The 19,860-nt window shown below is 51.6% G+C and overlaps 1 protein-coding gene across 1 annotated transcript in view; it reads right to left on the minus strand.

Moving 5' to 3' along the window:
* Window positions 1-983: 983 nt before the first annotated feature.
* LOC144130466 (uncharacterized) overlaps window positions 984-19,860 on the minus strand; it is a 32,503-nt gene continuing 13,626 nt past the window's right edge. The window contains exon 2 of the mRNA XM_077664387.1: window positions 984-4,367. Coding sequence (XP_077520513.1) covers window positions 2,352-4,367 — 2,016 coding nt within the window. The 3' untranslated portion in view covers window positions 984-2,351. The remainder of the gene's footprint in view (window positions 4,368-19,860) is intronic.

Raw genomic sequence — 19,860 nt, forward strand, 5'->3', positions numbered from 1 at the left:
AATGCGAAGGCAGTCCAAACGAGCGAAGCTCGAACTTCTGAATAGAAGCCGGCTTCGTATGTTATATCTTTATGCTGGGGTTAATCTCAGTGCGTAGTCTGCTGAGATGTGATGGGGCTTCTGTTTTGAACACTGGAATGAAGAGGTGCCCAAGAAAATTCTTGCCCAGAAAAAAAAAATAGAAATGTGTGGTGCGCCAAACTTCGTGAGAAGCTTGCTCGTCGATCAAGTACGTATTGTGTAGTCAGGCCGGAATAAAACGCGAACATGCATATATCGTACTTTTCTAATTTAAAGCAACATATTCCATTACAACCGGCTCATGAATATTCACATTAGTTTACCTTTTACTTAGAAGTATGAACCAGGCTAGTTGTATACTGCAGTTGAAAGTGCGCATTCACACGTGTTCTTGACGTTTCATTCCTGCCTGATTGCACTCAAAAGAGACGGGAGAATTTTGAAGGTAGTCTAACGACAGGGCAAGGCAAACCAATTCACGTGTAAACAGAGATGAAACCCGAATAAATCCAGAATTAAACAGTTTCAGACGCATTACTTATTTTTTTGCAGAATATATTCAGCATTTTTTTTTCTTCTAGCACGCAGCGCTGCGCCACACCTTGTTGAAGTTGAAAACTAATATTTCTTGCATAAGATCTAATAAATATGCATTTGTGTAACTCTCTCCCTTTTCTGATGCCGCACGAACTACACGGTAACAGTTGCAGCCTTACCTAAAATACACCGAAAATTGCAGTGTAAGGAAACGGCATAGATGAACGGTGCTTGACTCCCTCGCCATGGTCACATTCTCCAACCATCAGGGCCGCACATGAGCAGAGACGCCACGCCCTCGAGACTGCTACACCCTTGGACGTATCCTTTAGGTAAGTATGCGTCTTCTCGGTTTGTGTCAGCTGGTCGTCCGTTTCCAATAACAACACACTCACTCTTGTTAAATGTGTTTTTGTTTATTTTTTCGGTATAAATAAAAAATGGCGACAAAGGGAGACGGTCATTCAAGTAGAGGTAATGCATGTATACCATAGGCGCCCAGCTGTTTCTCTTCTTTTTCTCGCCCTGTGACATGGATTCAAACAAAAGAATGCAAGTTGCTTACATACACATATAAAAAACAACGTCGGACAGGAATTAGGTAGTGAACATGGGCAGGAAATGATCAGTATGTCATAAATAGGGCACTATAAGCACTCGAAAAAAAAAAAGGGGGGGGGGGAGGTAAACAGAACACACACACGACATGTTGACCTTAGGTAGGGCGCTGATATCATGTAATAGGTAGGTGCCTTTCTCACATTACGGCATGATGAAGATGAATATTTTTTCTTCTATTTTTTCATGGCGAAATAAAAGTGGAGGTGATTGACAGCGTACGTGGGAATATGAGGGGAAAAAGGCGTTAAGCAGGAAGTGGACGGCAGAGACACAGCGTTAAGTTGAAACTAGCTCCGTGGGAGCATTTTCGGTATGTACATTTTTTTTTTCCTTTCTTTTCTCACATCACTACTTCCATAGGGCGGCGCTTCGAGGCCGACCGACTTGTCTACCCGTTCCCATGCGCTCCTTATAAATTGTGTTCGACCGACTAAGTTGATAGGCACAGAGCGACAAATCTAACTAATGGTATTTTCACGCTAAGCCGTTCCGCTACGTTCGATGCCAAGTTACGTTGAATACACCACCACAGGCCAGCTGCTGCAATGCTTCGAAATTGAGTGTTCATAAATTTCACGCAGCGAGGGAACAACTAACTTAATGCTTAATGTTAGAAACTTCAAGCTGAGCATCACTAATATCAGCACTCTAAGTGAGAGGTGCGGTGGGACCATTTCGTTCGACGGCAACGCACAGGATACATACGTCTTTTTTGGCGTTGTCGAATACTGACCATAGTCACTGATGACATGTTTTTCTCAGTTAGTGTTATTCATTAGATTGTTTCTAAATACTGAACAAATAGCGTGGCCACAGTTCTTTTCTTCTTTCTGTTCCTTTTCTTCTTTCTGTTGTCGCCAAATGGCAGCGGAAGGCGGGATCCTATCACTCTCGGTGTAAGATAGACACCAAGCGGACCTGAATCTAGAGGCCCTTTGAAGTTAAAGGCGGACAGGAAAAAAAAAAACCTCCACGCATTGTTATTCTTCTTGGTTTCTTACTCTCCTTCTTCCCGACCTCTGCTTTGAGTTTATTCTGTGGTGCCTCTGGTGACCTCTGTGGTGTCTTTGCATAAGACACTGATGGCTAGGTTCTGCGCTAGGTGTCGCTTTCCCAGGGTACCACGCTCGTTGCTCTGTGCCTCTCAACCGAGCGGCGCCATTAGACCAGGCCTAGACTGTACTCGATTTACTGGGTGCGCTGCTTGTGGTTCTCGTTGATGTGCTGTAGCTGTCGCCGCTGCTTGCGCTGTCCCCGCTGACCCGGAGTGTCTGGCCCACGGTCCTCTGGTCGAATGATGCCTTGGACGAAGTCTTGCTGCCGCTGCTCCCGCTGTCACTGCCGTTGTCAGAGTAGCTTGACGAAGTGTCGCTGTACTTGCTGTAGGCTGGCGACGACGTCTTGGTCCTGAAGTACGGTGCTGCCGCGCTCTTGTCACCGTAGCTGGACGACCCTGATGAAGAGCTGTAAGAGGTTGAGTAAGAACTGTCCGTGCTCGGTGAAGAGGTCTTCGTAGAAACGTACTTGGCGTTTCCGGCTGCGTAAGCCTTCAATGCCTGTGCGAGGGCAGCTGATGCTGCTTGTGAGTTCTTGTACGACGTGGATGTGCTGGCATAGTTCGTAGCTGGCCGTTTCGGGGAATAAGCCGATTGCGAAGAGCCTCCGTAAGCGGACGACGTGTACCGCTGGCCGTAAGAGCCGTAGTTTGATTGTGAATTGTCGTACGCGACCGAGGAACTCGGAAGAGAGGATGATGAGCTGCTGCCGTATCCGCTTGAGTACGCACTTCCCGTTGTGCTGTACTTGGCTGGCGAGCCACTAGTGTACGCTGACGAGTACCCAGACGACGGCTGGCTCGAAGTGTATGCCCTGGTAGGTGCTGTATAGCGGCCCGCGGAACTGCCGTAGCTGGATGGACTGTAGGCTCCGCTAGATGAAGTATATGACGATGGCTGCGAGCTACCGTAGCTTCCTGAGGATGACGTTGGGTAGTTTCCTGTTCCTACAAGACTGTAGGCCGGTCCGTACTTGTTCGAGCCTGATCCGTGATTTGTGATAGTCGTTTCGTAGCCACTTGTGAGTCCGCCAAGATAGGCTGACGGAGAGGAGCTAACGTATCCGCCCCCTGAGGATAGTGCAAACGTAGGAGCGGAATTACTGTAGCCAGAACCTGTTTGAGGTGCGAAGAAGGCCACGGTAGGGTCAGAGGAAGGTGCCGACGAGTACCGTGTTCCTGATGAGCTGCTCTGACCGTAACCTCCCGAAGCTGGCTGCCCTTGATAGCTGGCGCTGAAGGTGCTGTACTGTTGGTCCGCCGATGGTGACTGCGCTTTTTGGGAATTCGTCCCCTGCGACTGCGTGTAGATTTCGGCGGTAGGTGTGTAGCTCTGCGACTCTGTTCCTGATCCTTCGCTCTGTTGGCCCCTCGTAGCTCCGACTGGAATGGCCACGGGATTCTCTCCGTAATTAGTCAAGCTCACAGGCACTCCAAGCTGCGCCGTCATGATGCCATTGTAGATGCTCGAGCCTTCCGTCTTGTACCCGTAAGCACCGCTCTGTGATGGAGAAAGCTGAACGACCGAGTTCACCTGCTGCTGAAAGCTGTCCTGGTCTCCGACCGAAGACCCGAAGGACTCGCTGGTCTGCGGCTGGAAGAGCGAAGACAGCCCAGAGAAGCCGCCAGGGGACCGGTCCGAGTCGATCTGGCTCTCGGCAAACTCTGTAGCCTGGGCGATGTGCGTCGGCCCGTGCTGGAGGACAGTTTCGGGGCCGAAGGTGAACCGTGGTCCTCCGGGCATTGGGAGTGTCTGGAACGTGGCGTGTGCCGCGGCTGCCTGCAGCGGAGGCAGGGGTATGTGGTGAGTGAATATGGGTTGGGGTTGGTGCTGCTGCTGCTGCGATTGGGACGGTCTTCCGAAGGAGAAGAAGCTCGGTCGCGGTGAGCTGGCTGAGCCCCTGAGTCCGGACAGGAAGGACGGGGCCCTTAGCCGAAAGAAGCCCTTTCCGGGAGGACGGCTCCCGCCATTTCCTCCGGAAGAGAAGAAGGGCTTCCTGAAGAAGGATGGCTTAGGACTGGACTCTGCTGGAGCGTAAGGCATCACTGACGGCGGCATGTAAGGAGGTGCCAGTCCCTGCTGCAGGTAGAAGTTCTGGGCGGTCGCCATCCCGCACAGGAGCGTGCATACCACCTGCGAAGACAAAACAACAAAAAATTGTTATATTCTGGCCCTGTGCGAAAACTTTCGCACAACATTCAAAGGGTCTAGAACGTAGTCATGAGGTCCCCATAACTTTGTCGCTGATGAAACAGCCGACTGTAAGGGCGACGTGTTCAGTCAATTTAAAATATATGTGCGATGCATGCCCCCTTAAATACTCAGTTCGGCTACCTTGCTTGTGCTTGTCCAGGCGCAAGCAAAAATTAAGACCGACCTTTGGAATTCGCGCCGTCCAAACCAAGGAACACGTCATTCTAGCATCGGGAATTAGCGCTGCACATATTATCTTTGTATGACTGTTCGTTGATGTCAAGACTGTCATCATATCTAAAAATTCTTGCCGTAAAACTATAGCACAGTCTTTTTTTCTGAAAGTCGTAGTATTGCGAAACACGGCAAATTACTTCTACCTGAAGTACATTTGCATTCTAAAGAGGCTTAGCAAGAAGCAGATGAGCACCATAGCCTCCTTATTTGCTCTACTGCGGGAAGGCAGCTCGAAAAGTTTTGCATAGCAAGGAGGCATTTTTGCCTCTGATTTAGAGTACGCCCACATAGAGAACAGTACACCAGCTTGTGAACTTAAGTGTTAATACTGCCAGCGCTTTTGCTGTTAACTATAATCGTTTATTGATTGAAAATGTTTGTTCGCTTCTAAGGAATGCAAGCACCTGGCATTCCAGTTAATCGATTGATTTTTTCATTGTGTTGCATTACGAGATTCTTCTATTTAAATTAAAAAATTGCTGCCTCCAAAGAAGCTCCTTTGTAACGTCGGCTTCGAATACCAGAACTGCAACATGCCGCACAGCGCAGAAAACGAGCCAGGCGGTGGTAAATCCACAGCGTGTCCACTATTGCGAGGGGAGCGCGCAAAATAATACCGCCATATGCTCATGCGAAGAACTAAGGGCCGCTATGGATACGTTACCCAGGCCGGCCTGCCTCGTCACATATGCATGACCTGTGGGCGCACGTTGCCCACGTTGGGAAATGAGGCGCGTTTATAGGCAGCGTATACTTCTCGGCTTCTATCAGCAGCCCGCAATTAATCTCCGCCATCTTTAACGGAAAGCTGCTTCACACGCAGTGAGCGTCGTGACATTAACCTCGCCGAGGCTCGCAGCTTTCCGTGGGTTCCCCAGACGAGAGCCAGCGTGCTTGTTTGCTAAGCAGCAGTCACGATCTTCGTGGAATGAATGGACTGCAATGAATGGCCTATTCCACTCCTACTTCGCTTAGTGCGTAGCCTGTGCGAGTCAACCTTTCTGCTGAGATGATGAGCGGCAAGGTTGCGAGCCTTTCGTGACGGGTGATAGCAACGCCGAAACAACGTGGTAGCATGCACAGACTGTTCGTGCGTGCTACGTAATTTCCAATAGCGATTTTAACGAAATGTAAGTCAACTTCTCAGCAACTTCTCTCCCCAATCTGTCTCTCCTAATGTTGTCACCGTCCGAGTGGTGACGTCAAAGCACTGTCCCCAGACCTCAGCAAAGCAGAGTACGGCAGTGTCGTGGGATACAACGCTGTCGCGGGTCTCTGCCTGGCGCCAGCTGGCGTTTGCAATCGGGATTTCGCGAAGCGCGCGCTTTGAGAGGGACTAAAGGTAACGCAGGTTGGTTGCTCCTGCGCCAGGAAACCTGCGACCACACAAGATGTCATAGCAATAACTACATAGCCTTTTTACCAGCGGTCATGGAGAGAGCTGCACGGATACCAAAGCGGCGTAAAGAGAGTAGGTATCATGTGAAGGTGCACCGCGCTCGCGCCAAACAAGGAGACATTTGGAGCTCCAGGTTGTTACCCGGGTGGCCGCCGAAGCTGCCTGTGAATAAGTGTGGCGTAAGCAGGCTCAGCTGAATGATCGTTAAGAGTTGGTGAAAACTTAGCGCAAGTGCCACTCAGCTTTGTTCTCTACACAGCAGTCAGGATGATGCGCAAAGTTTCTACGCATCCATCAGATGCATACTACGCGGACTGGCGTCGTTTAGTGTCAGGTTGCGAAAGCGGTGTTTCCGCCAAAAAAGATGAGCGGCCGCATGATCCCTTGGAGTGCCGCTGTTCAGCGGAGGTGAGTGAACAAAAAAATAAAGACGCTGCATAGAATCACGTATCGATGCCGATGGAATTCTCCGCGCGTTGATGTACGCAATTCCTTTGTCTGCGTGCGCGCCCAAAGGCCCGGTTCTCTTCGTCGGTTGGCAGCGCCTCTCCCTGCCTTCACTGCTTCGTCGGCGGCAGCATCCGCATGATGAATACCAATGCGAGCGTTTCTCAAAAGTGGAGCGGCACAGTTCTCGGTTTTTCTGCCCGTATACGCGTACAGCGGGGTGAGGACGCAGTTACGTCCTCCGGAGAGAAAAGGGGGGAGGCGTCATTCGGGACTGTCAGGAACATTCGCGCCTGGCGCAGCCACAGGCGACGAGCTGCCGGTGCGCGAGTCGTCGGCCGCAAGAAACGAGTCGCAAGCGTCAACCGATGGCAGGGCATCGTTATCGCCCCCGAACAGGACGCGCTTGACGCGAGCGGTGCTCGGGAGGAAGCAAAAGAAAGGGCCTTCTTCTCCGCGCGACAACACAAACACAAAACTCGCTCGGCGCCCGCGGCGCGCAGATTGCGCCGCGCGATGCCGTCGAGGGCGCAGCGGAACGGCGCGCGCGACACGCAGTCTAGGGCAACGCTCCCAGCCAGACCTGAATTACCGATCCTCCCCCGAGCAACGGCGGCCGGGGGATTACGTATCTGGGGCCTCCGCTGCGGGCGAGGCAAGGAGGAGCCGATGGCGGCTCTTTCAAGATCAAGGCCCCCTCGGGCGAGGCAAGTCGCTCTATCCCTGTGTTTACCCCATATCCGAAGGCATCCCACGTCGCTGACCCACATTCCCCGGCCGCCGAGGAGCAGAAGGCGGCAGCGACCTGTGGCGCTATGCCCTCGAAGCGCCTCCGTAATCCAGTGGTGGAAGGAAGGACGGGCGCGATTCTTGCGCGACGCCGAACCGCGGGGTCTGCTGAAAATGAAGGGGACCACCGCGTAGACCCGCCGCGCTCGGAGATGCTACTGCACCCCGTTTTTTCTCTTTCTTTCTCGCTGCGTACTTTTATTTCCTTTCTTTCTTTGTTCGCTCCTTTTGTTCTGTCCGCTTCGAAACAACGCGCTGGGTTGTATCGGCGGTACCGAAGGCGCGATCCTCGCTGTCGCTCTTCGACTCCAGGCACGTCGCGCGTCTGCGGAGTCGTGAGCGAGGCGCGCTATGTTCTGCAGGAGGTTGTGCGTGAACCCCTGTAATCTGCTGGCTCTTTCACCTCGACTGCGTGGCCTTGCCTCTTTTTTCTCCTTTTGGTTGTCTTTTTTGTTTTTTGGTTCTACCCGGTCCCCGACACGCAGGGTGAGTGAACCAGTTCGAACTGAACTCACTTCAATCCAGAGCAAACTTCAGACGCAAAGGTCGAGGCTCCTTTACGGTTTGCGTTTTGTTGGAAGAACAGCCAAGGGAACACTGCAGGCGTGAGCAGGTCGAAATGCGGGTAAGAATGCTGCGTTGCGATCCGTAGTTTAGTACCGTGGTATGGCGGAGAAAACGTGACAAGAGTGGTAGTGAAGCCACAGACTACTGCAACACGTAGCGGTCAGCGCACTGCGTGAAAAAAATAATAAAAAGAGCTGTATATTTGCTTGTGTATACTGCTCCTCTCGAAGTGATGCTGCCTTCCTACTCTGCGTTCTGCGTATATAACAGCTCGTATAGATTCCCTTAATTAAAGCGTAGCATCTCTATTTAGTATTCTACGAGTTATAGAAGAATTGAGAGACTCTTGTACAATTGGAGTGAACGAATTCGCGGCGGCGCAGTTCGAACATCACGACTAACAAAAATTATGTAGTGGACTTCCAGCGACTACTAGTGCTGCTGTTACTGAGAATACTGCTATTTTTCGCCTAGATCTATGATTATTTTTTTCGTTCGGTGCGAAACCTACATACCGTTTATGACTTCCTTAACAAAAGATACCAGCCACACATTGTTTTTTGTTCTCTTAATGAAGCCGCACTTTTCGTTACTCAAACACTTAATCTCACAATACGCTGTCTCTACATTGTTTATTAAGTAAATTATGGAGAACATGTTGTTCTTCCTAGCAGTACTGTTCGGACTCGTCCCTAAAACTTCTCCAGCGTTACAGTGTTGCGTGAGGAGCCAGCGTATGAGCAATGGCCAGTCATGAGCACCATCGACTTGTTCTCAAGTAAGAAACCAAACGCAACAAAGGTGGCAATCCGCCGTACCTGAAGCGCCCTTACGTAAAATGAGCTTGCTAATCTCTCCGCCTGTCCCTAAACAGTTCTTCTCGGAAGCGAACTCTATCTTTCACTGCGCTCCAACCAAACATCTCTCCACGGCTCCAACCAATAATGTCTTGTGAAGCTTCGGAGTAACTCGGTTAAGCTCGGGTTAGTTCGGAGGAGCGTCGTGACAGCTCTAACCAACGGGATAGTGACACTGAGGGTGACCTTTGCACCCTCAAGGTCCCCTGCTTTCGCACCTTTCAAACAATGGGCGCTTACCACTTTTTAGTGACGAGTATACTCGTGCATGTTCCGGAGGCCGCAACACACGAAGGATCTGGAGAAGTGGGCCCGTGTGCTCTTGCCTCTCGCGCAGCCAAATCCGAACACACGTAAGAGAGACGCACATTGACCCTGTACAGTACGCAGTGTAATCGCAGAAGCTCATAAAGCAGTTTTCTTTACGCTCACGCTGTTTTGAGACTGGCCACTCATCCCGGCCTGTATGCGTAGTGCGCTTGGTATTGAACTAAAGCGTCATGCAAGTGAAGTCACGGACAAGGCCGTTTTGAGAGCTAAACCCACCTGCACCAAGCAACGTTTCAAACGTTCAATCCAAAAAGAACCATCACGGCTTGCACTTACTTGCACTCACGACATAGCGCATAAAATATTCTTTCCCTCCACGAACATCACGCTAATTTCAGAAAGGCTACGTATAGCATATCACTCAAAAGATAACACACAATCATTTTCACAATGTTTATTTCAGTGATACCAGTGAATTACAATCACCCCGCTGATCCTATCATGCTTTACGCTTTCGGGTAAAGTAGGATTACGATGGGAGTGAATTAAATAATATTTAGCGTATGGTTGTTACGCGTTCACGTGTGATCTCGGCGTTTGCGGATGGCGTTACGCCTGAACGTTTGCTCTTCTTTTTTTCTTCTTATCACGTCACAGCATGATGTTTGATTCCTATACTCGGACCACTCCATTACTTCGCATAAATACTCACGAGGTCATAAATACTCGCGGTTACTTTTACTCCCTACTCTCTTTCTCTCTCTCTTTCCATTTCTCCTTTCCCTTTTTTGTTCTCCCTTTCCCACGCATAGACTAGCCAACCGGAACTGGGTCCGGTTAACCACCTAGCTTTTCCCATTACTACTCTCTCTCTCTCTTTCTATCTTTAGTGCACCTGACCCCTTACTGTCGTCCGAACAGGACGTCAACCTGTTTCCCTCACCGTATACCTAGGCGAAACTTTCTTAACTTACGAAGCACTTCGCAGAACACGACGGCTCCGAAATTAGTTGGGACATTTCTGCATTGAAACAGGGTGAAACTATGAGCTTGATGAATATGGATTCTTATGGCGCAAGGGCATCTACGGCCAAAAAGTGCCATGGCACAAGGTATTTTCCATTTCTCAAGGTGGGGTCAAAGACCCAGTTTCCAAGCATTTCACCCTGAAGAAGCCGAGCACCAGACCAGGGGAGAGCTTGTACCCATTGCGTCACCGGTGGGTACCCGGCGGCACTGGGGATCGAACGCCGCACCTCCCGCATGCGAGGCAGGGTGAAACTATAGAGGTAACGCAAGCAACGTGTGAAAACAGACAACACGCAAAGCCACCCGCTTGGCGCCGCTGTGCGTTTTCGCGTGCTTCATGTATTATCTTCTCGTTCCCGCTGTTTTAAACCAGACAGTTCTAAGCCAGGCTGTTCAAGTCCTTCCTTAGTCTCCCGCCGGCCCTCAACGTGGCAAGCGTGACCGGTGTTCGCCTGCGCGTTACTGCCGCTAGTAGCTGCAGCCAAAGGTTAGCAAGGTAGAGGCGGGCCGTGCGCGCTCTCTGTCTACCTTCACTGCTTACTATTAGTGGGAAAGCACTGATTAATGCGATCTCAACCAGGAATCTTGGGTAAAGACTCGGGGCAACTGGGTAAGCTCGGGTCAGTCCGGAGGATCGTCGCGCCAGCTGTAGCCAATGGAAGAAGGGCGTCGCGCCAGCTGCCGCCGAGTGTAGCGAGGGTGTGAAGATGAAAAGCGAGAAACCAAGTTGCGTGCACATGCGGATGCCGGAAAGAAGAGGCGAAGAATGAACACGTGTTTTTGCACGTCTACTCAGTTTAACTATTACGTTAAAACCCCATCACTTTTTTCTTCATCCGCGTTATTTTGAAGAAAACAAATTTGTTGTCTCGCGGCTCAAGTGTCTGCACCTTCAGTCTAGGGGATCGCAAACGAAGCTTAGGTCGAAAATTGTTGTAAAACAGTGCGACGACACGTCCTCTTTTGTGACCGTGATGCAGGCTTAGGCTTGCGCGTTTGCGTTCCCTTAAATGTATTGGATGTCTGAGAAAGAGCCTAATACAATTGTCATAACATTGGTCATAATCAGCAGCTAACATGCATATCTTAGACTGTTTCCACGTCAGTATAACAGCGACTCTAAGAAGATTTCACAAGCCGAACTATCATCACTCCTGCAGGTTCCTGCTTTTGACGGAGTACCTGTTCCGACATTGTGCCGATTTATTCATGGTCTGCTTATGTATTATTTCATACTTTTTTTTCCTTAAAAGCGTAAACAAAAGCGCTTGCGGTGCCTTTTAAAAACAACAGGAAACAGTTTTAGATGTACTGATGGTGCGCTCCGGAAATATCGATCCAGCAACCAAATCGCGTTCTTCTCCAAGCACGGGTCAAGCCAAATACGAAGCTCTCCTTCCTGCATCACAATGTCGGCTGAAAAATTGTAGTGGCACCTTTCCGCACTGAGAAACAGCCGTAGAATCAATTCTATTTTGGTTAAATTGTATTTTCGTGAATTCCCAGTGCTTCCCACGGTTTGATTGCCCTGTGTTGCGTCGACAATCACCGCTATACGTCATTTCGAGCATTAGAACGACAACACCTTGGCGGCAGCCTGCGGTTGCATTGCAAGAGGCGTCGGACTTGCCGCGGTATACAGAGTTAGTACACTGGCCGCTTTTTACTAACCGCGGTGGCAGACATTTTGGCGTCGCCTCTTCTAGCACCTGTGTGTGTCCCCTTTTACGTCCTGTCTTGTGTGTGCGTAAATATTTCCGAAAGCTGCTTCCTAACCCGCCGTTGTACTCTACCGATCAAATGCAGGACGAACTAACCTGGCAACATCGAGAATATCATATCATGTGATTCTAACCGCTACTGTTATACTGTCGGATACAAATTAAGCCTGCAGTGAAGCTCCGACCACATTCAAGACCGCCGCACAGAATTCCTCCATGACAAAACAGTAGTCCGTTGTTCCGTTGTTAAAGCTTTACTTGTTACCTAAATAAGAAGCTATTCACAAGAAAAAAAAATTATCTGCTCTAGAATTTTGATATCTGGCTTTTTTTAATACAGTGAAACATTAAAAAGTAGATGGTTTACAGAGCTTAATGTCCCAAAGCGACTCAAACTATGAGGGACGCCGTAGTGAAGGGCTCCGGAAATTCCGACCACCTGGGGCTCTTTAACGTGCGCTGACATCGCACAGCACACGGGCCTCTAGAATTTCGCCTCCACCGAAATTCGGCCGCCGCCTATTAAAAAGTACATTTCGTTTACTATTATACGTGTCCAGCGGATTAATACACTACTCCACGGACCGTGGCTCATTGTTAGCAAATGCTGCTTTTTTTAAGTTGTGTCCTACTATGCTGCTATTACCGTACAATTTAAACAGCAATCTTTGCACCTTTCTTAAAGATCTGGGGGCTTAAAAGTACAAATAATATTGTCTTTCAAATCCTGGCTCGCTGAAGTAGTGACCTGTGCGATTTGTGTGTTTTTGCGAGAGCATTCTCGGCAGTATACCGCGATGGCGCCGCGCAGAGACGGCCTCCTCTCCCTCGTGTGCCGGAGCAGGATTGGACGGCATCTGCGCTGCCCTCGGAAAATGGAACGGCGACCAGTTGGCGCTTCTGGCACGAGAGTCCCGTTCCAGTTTCGCGATCTCGCCTCGGGAGCTGAGGCTTACGCCGGCGGCGTGTTACGTCGACTGCACGAGGAAAGCGAGCCGAGCAGTAGGAAAGCACGCAGGCAGGCCGTGCATGTAAGGCAAGTGACGGAGCCGCTCCCCTTTCGCATGCCTCGCTGAATGAGAGGAACCGGGAGGGAGTGCAGGCCCAAACAAACAGACCGCCACCTTGCGTAAATCTGTAACGCAGCTGCGAGGGACCCAGAAGTTGCGTCGCGAGCGAACTGGATGCATAAGCACCAAGAACGCCGAAACGCTACAACGTGCAGGATCGGTCGAAAGTTCCCAAGCCACAGGGTCCGCTTTCTAGCACTATAGTCGGCAGTTACGATACCCCTGAATCCCGAAATCTCTGTAGAGATAGGAGAAGTACTATTCTCAACCCTGGGGAAATTGCTACCTTTATTACTATGATAAGCGGCAGAATGTGCTGCTGAAAAGCAGACCCTGTGGCCTGGGAACATTTGAGCAACCCTGTACGTTCGCTATGACGTGCGGTCTATAGATTCCGTTGTTACGCGGGGCGATACAGCTGAATCACGCCGTAAAATAAGGATCAACGACTTTTTTTTTTTTGCAAAGCTAGCTGGATCTACGAAATCACAGGAGATAACAAAAGCCCTGTGCAGACAATGAAGTAAACACTGTGAATTCTGAGGACGGGGCCGCATGCCTTACTCTCTACCGCAGGAGCGCATTTTACAAACACTGATGTGTAAATTTCGTTCTTTTTTTTGTTACAACTTGCCCAGTTAATTTTCTCTAGAGTGCAAGTACATAGGGTCCAAGCTGTGTCCCTTTGAATGGTTCTGGCGCCTCTTTCCGGCGAAAGACGTAGCCTGGTTATGTTAGCTACGCGGTAGTAATTGTAGCCACAATCGGTCACCATTATGGCCACTTCTTTACGCCCAGATTCCTCGGGCATCAATTTGGGAACTTCGACACTGCACACATTCGACCTCTTAACACGTCATTAATGGTGAGCAACATGAATAAACGTTTCGGCAGGTAATTAACCACCCTTCTTATTCGGCAATAACTATGCGGGCCGTAATTCCGAGCACTTCATTGCGTATTCACACTGCATTGAAATGAAAGCGTGAAACTGGGGCTTAATGGAAATGTAGTGCGACCTGCCATTGGCACATCATGGCAGGTGAACAATTCTCAACCGTCTTGAAAAATGAACCGAGTGAGTGATGCGAACAAATACTCCGTCCACCTTGTTCCCTGTGTCCTTTTCGCACTCTATGTGAAGGCTTACTGTTCTCACTCTCTACTCGCTCCAGTGATTTTTCTTTGGCAACAAAAAAAAAACTGACATGTTGAAGACCCGCCTTGGCATCGCCGTGTTGCCAGAACCCTTGGAGCGCGCGAATCCCCCACCACTTAAAAATAAGTGCTGCTCTTTTTTTTAAACCGATGACTCCCCACAAAGTTCATGCGTTCAACGGCATTGACTTCGGTCTCGTCTGCAGACGCAGCAACACAGCAACCTTCAACGCAGCATAGAAAGTTAAACTGCGCTCAGGATGACCAAGAGACGCGCGGCCCGTATACGACACCACCTGGCCGCGCACGCGAGCATTCGTCGCCTGGCGTCGCGACCCCCATGCACGTAAAAGACCCTCGCGGTCGCTTCCTACAGAGGAGAGGGCCCATTACGAGCTGTCCCCGCGCACAAGTGCCGGTGCCTTTCTCGACGCGGCAGCGTGCATGGCCGCGCACTGTCGAGAGCAGTGTACTGCGCACCCCCGGCCAGTTCGGAGTGTTGCGCCTCCTCCTCGCCTGCGCGCACTCATCTGGGGCCGGTATCTCTTTAAGAAGGTCACACACACGGGTGGCTCTGCGGATTCCGCATGGAACTGGGCTGCACACTACGTCGCCGCGGCAAACACTGCGCATCGTACAGACGGGCCACCGCTGACGGCCGCCGGTGGGAGAGAGAGGGCCGCGCCTTCTCGACCTCCGCACCGCCACCCCGTGGAAGGTCGCTGCCCTTGGATCAGCGCGACACCGGCTGCGGCGTCTCTGCGTGGGAACACGGAAACAAAGATGCATTGTCCGCGGCGACAAAATGCGTCCCGACCCTTGGGACGACGGGTCGAGGCCACGCGCTGACGTCGACGAGTCTGCGCACTTTCATCCCCTTCCTCGAGTGCACCGCCGTCTTGTGGCGCAGCCCAAATACCGAGACGCGAACTGAATAATTAAGGCTTAGCGCAGAGCTCTTTCGGGACATTGCTCAGGGCGCCACTAGGTGACCGACGCATTTATTCGCGAGCACGCCAAGCGATTGCGTTTTGTGCGAGCAAATACTTTGCAGCTACGGCATATATTTGTGTCGCTCGAGTTGCCGAAAACTGATCGCTCAAATGTATCTTTATGAATGTTTGCTAACTTCGAGCTAAAAGTGCAGCTCGCTACGGCGTCCAGCTAATGGGTTTGAGAACCACGGACGTTAAAAACGGTATTTTCTTTGCCAAAATGTAACACATACCAGAGTGCCTTGACCGTTTCGAGAACAAGCTTGCGGCGGGTCGGCGACGCTGCGGTTATCACCTGCGACGATAACCTGCGCAGCGGGACCGTGCATTATTGCTACCCTACTTATGGTGATAAAAATTCTCCTGGCGGCGCGAGGAGAGTTAAGGGACACCTGGTTACTTTTGACACAGATGGTGCGCTATACCTTGATCTAGGCCAGCTCGGTTCAAGTGAGCCAACGTTAGTCGTAGTTTCAGTGCCCCGCTTTAGTCCGCGTGCTTTTTTTCTCAAAAAGACCCTTCGTGCCGCCAGCGCCAGCTACCAGCAGCCACTAGCAAAAACCAGTGCACGAAAATTCTTGATTCTCTTCATGTCGTGGACGCGTCACGCCGTGAATGCGACTATACATTTCAGCCTTGGCCACACTCCCGCGGCTGTCTGGCGCAGGCGGCGACCGAATTCCTCTTTACACATGTTCCCTGCCCCCAATAGCCGCCTTTTGAAGTGGTCAGAAATAGTAGGCGTGTAACAACCGCGCGTGATTCTTGCTCAACGGCGTCGCCGGCAAACGCGGCGCTAATCCACGGACGGGCTCACGCGGCGGAGATTGCGCCATTCCCCCGACAAAGAGAGTCGTGGGCGAATGCTCGGTCACGGTTCGTAAAGCGCACGGTATCCCCCTCGTCTCATCCTTTTGCCCCCGGAGAAGGAAAAGGAGGACCGTAAGCCAGCTTCATACGTCCAGCTGCCTCTTCATTCACGGAGGAGGACCATTAGGAGGCCTGAAAAGGACGCCGCCGCGACCACAGCGGTGAGCGCGAAAGAGAATGACGCGCCGGTGGAGACACCTCCGCTCCAAGCTCGAGTTTCGGGGATATAAAAAAATAAGCGGAGAAAAAGGAGAGCTCGTGCTGAGGGTGGAATGGATCTCGTGACCCCCAGCGCCAACGACGCCGGCCGCGAGCCGCCCTCGACGCAGTCTTGGGCGTCCAGACCGAATCCATCAAGAGCGCTCGCCAACTTTCAATCCACGAGAGGCGCTTTCGCTTTCCCTCTTCTCGAAGGAGTCGCTGTGGACTTTTCTGCTCTCTTTGTGCCCGGGCGCTCCTTTCTTGCTTGTTTGTGTTTTGCTGCTCGGAGCAAGATGTCACGCTCCGACGCACGCCTTGTTTCTGGTCGGATGGTCCACAGGAGCACGGGACCGAGGAGATCTGCGCGGAGCCGTCGACGGCCGTTTTTCCAAATGTGTAATGCGTTTACCTTCTCGGCCAGGGTGCTCCAGATACACTCTTTCCCTCGTGCTTTATTCTTTCTTTGTTTCTGGTTTGGTCTTTTTCATCCACTGATCCTTTCTTTCGGACTGCTGGTGTCTGCTCACAGGCTATCCTCCATCGAGCGGTGCGCCGGCGAGTCCTTGGACTGCACCGTGAAGCGGATAGTACTGTGCTTCCTTTTTCTTTGCTTCTTCTTTTTCTCCTTGTCCATCTCTCAGCTGCATCTATCGTCATGGCCATGGTCAGTGGGTGACGGCCATCAGACACGGACGATTTCCTCTCCGTGAGCGCGCTTGCGCGGCTTCGGGCAACGGCACAGCCTCGTCTCTGCAGGGCCTTGACTTTCACGCAGTACGCAGGCTCTGGCCGCATCGCTGCGCAGCCGGCCGCTTTGTGGCTCGAGCCTTCGCCGATGCTCTGTGCCTTCGTGGAGAGTCCCTTGGATTCGGTCTCCGCGGTGACTTTTCCGACGTCTTCGCATGTTGCGCTTCTCACGCCGTCGGTGAGCCCGTCTCCCCAAATATTCAATGGAGACAGAATCTTCTGAGTCGTTCGGTTAACAGCTGAGAAACAGCCGTTACAATTGCCAGACAAAGAGCGAAGGTGGAGGCTTGCCTCTCTCGGACACACTAATTGGACCGAGTTTGGACTGATCACATGGTGCCGGCCGACAGATGTTCTCCGTAGAACTCGCGATTCTCAACTCTCGTTATATTAATTAACGAATCGCTAAAGTTCGCGATTGAGTAGTTTCGACGACGTCACCGGACAGCAGATGACCACATTCCATCCCCGAATTAACAGTTCGCCTTACTACCAGGGGTGCTTCCAGGGCATGTTACTTTTCACAAGTTAAGGACTACGGGCTCCAACCAAGGGTTGTGGGTAAGTGCAACAGCATTTTCAGAGCTCAATAAACTTTTTCACTCAATTGGCACAAGCTAATCAAACTTTCCGTCGTCGCTCGAAATACCTGCCCGAGCATGCACAAGTGCGTCCTGACACGACCCGCATTTGTCGAGCAAACGCTAACGTTTTCTCGTCGGGGCGGATGGTGTACATAGTGGGCGACCGTTGCCAGAGGCGCCATAGCCCCTTCCCCAACAGAGATTCGTCCCAGTCCCTTGCCTCCGTGCCAGATAAGCGGCCGTGTGCCGTAAGAGGCGCACACTTGTCGGACGAAGAAATCTCCGCAGCGGTGGCCAGGATTGACTCGTTTCCATTGCGCAAACGGGGACCCGGCCGGCACACGCTTCACTCCGTGTAACACGGAATACACACTAACGAAGTCGGCGCTTCCTCGTCCGTGCCTCCCCCCCTGACAGCCAACGGAGGCCACAACGGGAGCAGCACGCGATCGGCGACACCAGCCGATCTTTCCGGCGCGTGAGCTCCGTCGAAGCCTCAGCACGCGGCCCTCGAAGGATGTCCCCACCGGCTCAATTAATATTCCACGCGGCAAGGAGGAAGAGGCAGCGCCGAGAGCACGACGCAGCTTCCGCGAGGCAGGCCGCTCGAGACGGCGTGTCCCGACGGCGCGCTCTTGACACTGAACCGGCGCCTGCCTGCACCGCCGACTTCCGCCACGACCGGGAAGGTCAGCCGGAAAGCAGTGGCTGCTGCCGTCGGGGCCGCGTGGTCAGCGCCGCTCGGGAATGCCGCCTGAGGGGGCTGCATTCCTGGATATCTCAGGGCATCAACATCGATTCGCTGCCGGCTCGCTGCGGTGAATGGGATGGCGTAGGAAAACACGCGTTCGGAGGAGACACCGACACTTTGAAGCTGAGCGGCAGCGGTGGCTCAGCGGTTATGGCGCTCGGCTGCTCATTCGAAAGACGCGGGTTCGATCCCGGCCGCTGAGGCCGCATTTCGGTGGAGGCGAAATTCTAGAGGCCCGTGTGCAATGCGATGTCAGTGCACGTTAAAGAACCGTAGTTGGGCGAAATTTCCGGAGCCCTTTACTACGACGTCCCACATGGCCTGAGTCACTTCGCGACGTCACACTCCCCGCCTCCCATAAATCACAAACTTTTAAAGCCGAAGAAAACTTGACAAACTTGATGACAAACGACCGAGCGCTGACGGTTAGCTCTGCTTTACGGGCTAGAATTAACGAACGCGAGTAGGGATGATGGTGTTGATATGATTTTGAATGAACACGAGCAGCTTGGTCACAGAGCGCCATGTTTATCGCCTGCGGTCTGCACAAGCTGCGGTCAAAGCCACTTTTCCGAGCATCTCACCCCAGAGAAGCCGAGCACCAGGCGATGAAGAAAAATATGTTGCCTTTGGAAACCGCTGCGTACACAGTGGAACTGCGGATAGAACCCTGCTCCTCTTGCATACCAGGCGTATGCTGAAAACATTTCGCCCCCGCTGCGGATGATAGTAATCACTGATTAGCTATGGCTATCTAGAGCAAATAGAGTCTGTCAAGATCATCTGGACGATCTCTTTTGTACCACGTCTGTGTATTTCGTTGTGCTATCGACTAAATACAATTATGGCAGTCGCCACAGGTACTTTTTTTTTTAAGAACGACATTTATTGCCTCAGGGCATCAATGGGCGAAGGTGTGATGAATAGCGGTGCACAGGTATTTCGTCTGTACACTAGCGTGTCTCTTTACTTCCTTTCTTGGAAACATAAATGAAATATTACGCAGCTTAAAATTCACACTTGACGTGAGACATGGTCGAAAACTAAAACGTGTGTCACTGCGCTGAGCATTATGCGTGTGAGGAGTAAATACATTAGGAGTAACGAAAATCCGTGCTCCAAAAACGAAGCTCTTTAGCAGAGAAGAGCAATTTTCTCTGATCGAGAACAAAGCCATCATGATCGGCATGCATCATGCTTTTCGCACGAGTTCTTCAATATTTCGTACGTTATTGAGCGCGGCGCGGCGGCTCACTCCACAGCGCCCCCTGGACCACGCAAGGTCGCCTGCGCGGACGCCTCTTTTTCTTTGATCTGCGGCGACCACCGCGCCACGTCGAATCATCTCCGCCGCTTCTCTTTTATTGCCTCCCTTATTTCCTCCCTCCCGGGCCATAACACAGGCCGCTCGTCGAGTCTGAGCACACACACATTCCTTTTCCTCTCTGTCCCATATGCACCATTGCCTCGTTTTATGCCCAGCTTTTTCCTACAGCGCCGCCAGCGCCCCCCAACAGGTGAGCGGGCCACGAGAGCCATCGCCGACCGGGCTCGATTCACGCTCGTGACGCAGGTTACCCACCTTTGCACGCACACGGGCGTGTGAGTGTATATAATGCATATGCGGGCAATCAGGGAATCGCAGAAAATGTCAGAAATAGACGCACTGCGGGGACCTTACGTTGGAATGAGGAGAGAGGAGTGGGATAGGAGGAGGGGGAGGTGGAACGCGTGCATAAAG

Source organism: Amblyomma americanum, chromosome 4 (assembly GCF_052857255.1).
Source record: "Amblyomma americanum isolate KBUSLIRL-KWMA chromosome 4, ASM5285725v1, whole genome shotgun sequence".
NCBI lineage: Eukaryota > Metazoa > Arthropoda > Arachnida > Ixodida > Ixodidae > Amblyomma > Amblyomma americanum.